General features: G+C 41.2%; 1 protein-coding gene across 1 annotated transcript; it reads left to right on the top strand.

Annotated features, from left to right (window-relative positions):
- The first annotated feature begins 352 nt into the window (after positions 1-352).
- On the top strand, positions 353-2,626 carry LOC128231926 (refilin-A-like). The gene is made up of 2 exons (XM_052945181.1): positions 353-686; positions 1,211-2,626. The coding sequence occupies exon 2, from the start codon at positions 1,361-1,363 to the stop codon at positions 1,949-1,951; it is 591 nt and encodes a 196-aa protein (XP_052801141.1). The 5' UTR covers positions 353-686; positions 1,211-1,360; the 3' UTR covers positions 1,952-2,626.
- The last annotated feature ends 533 nt before the right edge of the window (positions 2,627-3,159 follow it).

The following is a 3,159-nucleotide window of genomic DNA, read 5'->3' as shown; positions in this document are numbered from 1 at the left end:
ACAAGACAAAAAAATGAATTCTCAACCACCAACTTCACCGCCATGAATTGTTCGTAATATCTGCTTCAGGTTTGTATGGAGTTGGTTCAGGTATGTTATATAAATATTTGTCCTCCGAAACCGTACCCGGATGACTTCTAGCTGACGGTCTCCTGTATGCGATCCGGATAATACTAGGACAATTCCCTGTTACACAATGTGGCTTGGAGACCGGGCCAAATATGACTTAAGCAGTTGAGCAGTACATACTTTCAGTACCCCTGTGCAGCCGAATTGATCGACATATTGACCAAGAACGCATTCCGATCATTTATTTATAACAAATCCTATTGATCAGTGGTGAAAGTGACACTAGTATTTGATTGTTTCTTTACATGTTAAGTCTGTTTAGTTTGTTGTGTTGATAGCACTAGATTATAGTCTTTACCATTGCGTGTGTGCATGTTGTGCATAATCATATACCACAAAGTGTTTATAATTTCAATTTTCGCGGCTTTATTGAGTGTCAATTCAAAATTGAAATAGGATTTAACCATTCAGTAAGCAGAAACTAAACATAAATCTTGCACGCGCGAGTGTGGGATAACAAAACACTCTTATCCATAAAGCCCAAGGTTTAGAATTTCACATCGTGAAATGGACTTTGTTTAAGACTATGTGTGGATATCCTGTGTTTCTTCAAAAAGGTAAAATCAGTTTTTAGTTCAAGTAATTAAACTGTCATTGGACTTATTATCCGACTGGAATGAGGCAATTGCGAGTTCCAGGTGTTTATTTTTTATTAAACAAAACTTATTGATTTACGTACTTTATGACTTTAACTTGTCTCAATAAACATTTAACTGAACGCGTCATGTACCTTTGCATTGCAATACCGTCACGGATCGATAATGAATTAAATATTCAATCTGGCTGGCATGTAAAATTGAATATCAATAAGTATGGCTGTGTTTCGTATTTACAGCCATTGTATGAAATCAAATATGAAACGAAAACTGAATGGATGACAGGTATACATGTGCACGGTGTCTTCACTCAACCCTAAACAGGTTGCAAAAAGTCCACTAAACCAGGTCATTATCACCATTTGACGCCACCGTCTTAATTGCCTCTGCGCTATCTTTATAAACTCCCAGTTGTCAGGTAACGCCTCGTGATAAATGGCTGTAACTGTATCTTGCATTTTTAAACACCTTGCATGTATTTTCAGGTAGTTAGAACGACGAGCAGTTGCCCCCGGTCCCCAGTAATCCCGGCGCGGACCCGGTAACGCCCGTCTGAACCCTCCCTACACTAGCCCCCCCGGCTACCCTTGCCGTGTGAGGTGACTCAACGTGAGAACCTCCGCCCATAGTTACAAATGAGGGACTGCAGGCTGCTCGTTCCTGAGCAGGTGAGCGAAACCGTCTCCGTGTCACCTTTTGCCACTTACACCGAAAGAAACGACATTACCTATGTGGATTTTATCGCAATGAAACGCTACAATGAGGAAGTTACATTCGTCCCTCGTTTGACACCAGTGGCATACAGGGATTCAGTGATATGTTTCACAAACTCAACGAAGCGGCGGTACCGGAGCCAGACCCTGTATGAGACACGCGTGAGGCCCAGCCGCTTCTCTGACACTGTGATTGTGTTCCCCAAGCGGCCGGTGAAGAGTTTCGTCACATGCATCGACCACCACATAGACGAGTGTCGACGCTGGTTCAAGACCAGCATGGAGTTCAAGGCGCGGACGTTCACAACCAGGAAGGTGATAAGGGACTCGGGTGGGGAGAGTGACACCGACACCGAATACTCTTCGTCCGGGGAATCAGAGACAGAAGTCCCCCCACCCAGTCCAGGGGTCTCCCAGGTGTTCCTGCCTCGCTGGAACAAGGACAGACAGACGGACGATAGCACAGTGCCTGTGATCGGGAGCCAGATACTCGTAAATGGCTATCATAACTAACAGACATCCCTAGATCTCTGAGTTGCGTAACTAAATGAGATGGTGTTTATTTACGTGACTAGACTAGTCTTTTAAAAAGTTTTACTAGGATAGTGTACTGAAGGGAAAAACGAGAAAACTATCATATATTCTGATTTAAACCTTTCGCCATGCTTATGAAGTATTTAATACATGTATACGGAGACTAGTTAAATTGTTGCTGACATATAGCCATATTATTCATGCTTCAGGGATTTGATCAAGTTGTTATGATAAATTAGCATCTGTGTGCGTTAATTACAGTGGGGATATTAGAGAGGCTATGAAACACTACGTGAACCTGTACGCGTACATGTTACACTTGCATTTGAATTTTTAAAAGTCGTTTGCGAAATTTCACTTGTATGCTCGCTGATTTTCGCATTAATCACTTTCCCTTCGATATCGTACAAATGTGCTCCATACCTGGATGAGGAAGGTCATACCTGGATGAAGGAAGTGCATAAAGAGAAGCCCACATGTACATGTAGTGTTTTGTAACTAATCCTCTAATATTTCAATAGCAGTGTGTGAAAGAAGAGTGTGTATATATATATTTTTATCAGTATAATTTTGTGTCTGTCTTTTTATGTTTAGTGCAATAAACTATGTCCCTTTGTCTGAAAATACTTTTCTTTAATAAATCTCATTACACTGCAGTGTTTTTAAACAATGCTATTTAATGCATTCAGGCCTTCGTGTCCGCACTATTCCCTTGATCAAACGTTCATACATATCTTTTAATTATGTTTTAAAACACTTTCTGAAATGACTCGAGTTACATCCAGACAAACGCAGTGACTGAAATATAATTATTAGATATTGCAGTTTTAGTATTACACTAAAATGTCGAATAAATAGCTTCGCTGCCGATCTACACCGGCTGTCACTCAGGTTCAAGCAGGGCTAAACAGGGGGTCAACGTCTCCGCTACCGTGCTATTGTCAGTTTTGTTGATAAATGTAGAGCGGTTGTGCGTACGTCATACCTCTGAAAGACTAAAAGTATCTTCCATTGCCGAGAGTGTAAGATACACTCGGTAAACCTCGTTTTCGCATAACACCCTACGCTCGGGTCGGAATGAACCTATCTTACACGAGCGGCTATGGTAGATGCTTTTTCTCCCACCTCAGTTAAACAAATGTAAGTAAAAAAAATGCTGGAACTCTTGTGCTTAGTGAAAATAATTG

Source organism: Mya arenaria, chromosome 4 (assembly GCF_026914265.1).
Source record: "Mya arenaria isolate MELC-2E11 chromosome 4, ASM2691426v1".
Classification (NCBI taxonomy): domain Eukaryota; kingdom Metazoa; phylum Mollusca; class Bivalvia; order Myida; family Myidae; genus Mya; species Mya arenaria.
This window is presented reverse-complemented; position numbering and strand designations above follow the sequence as displayed.

What these genes read in the sequence shown, in the direction of transcription:
- LOC128231926 (XM_052945181.1), top strand. Translation starts at nt 1,361, where the DNA reads ATGAGGGACTGCAGGCTGCTCGTTCCTGAGCAGGTGAGCGAAACCGTC.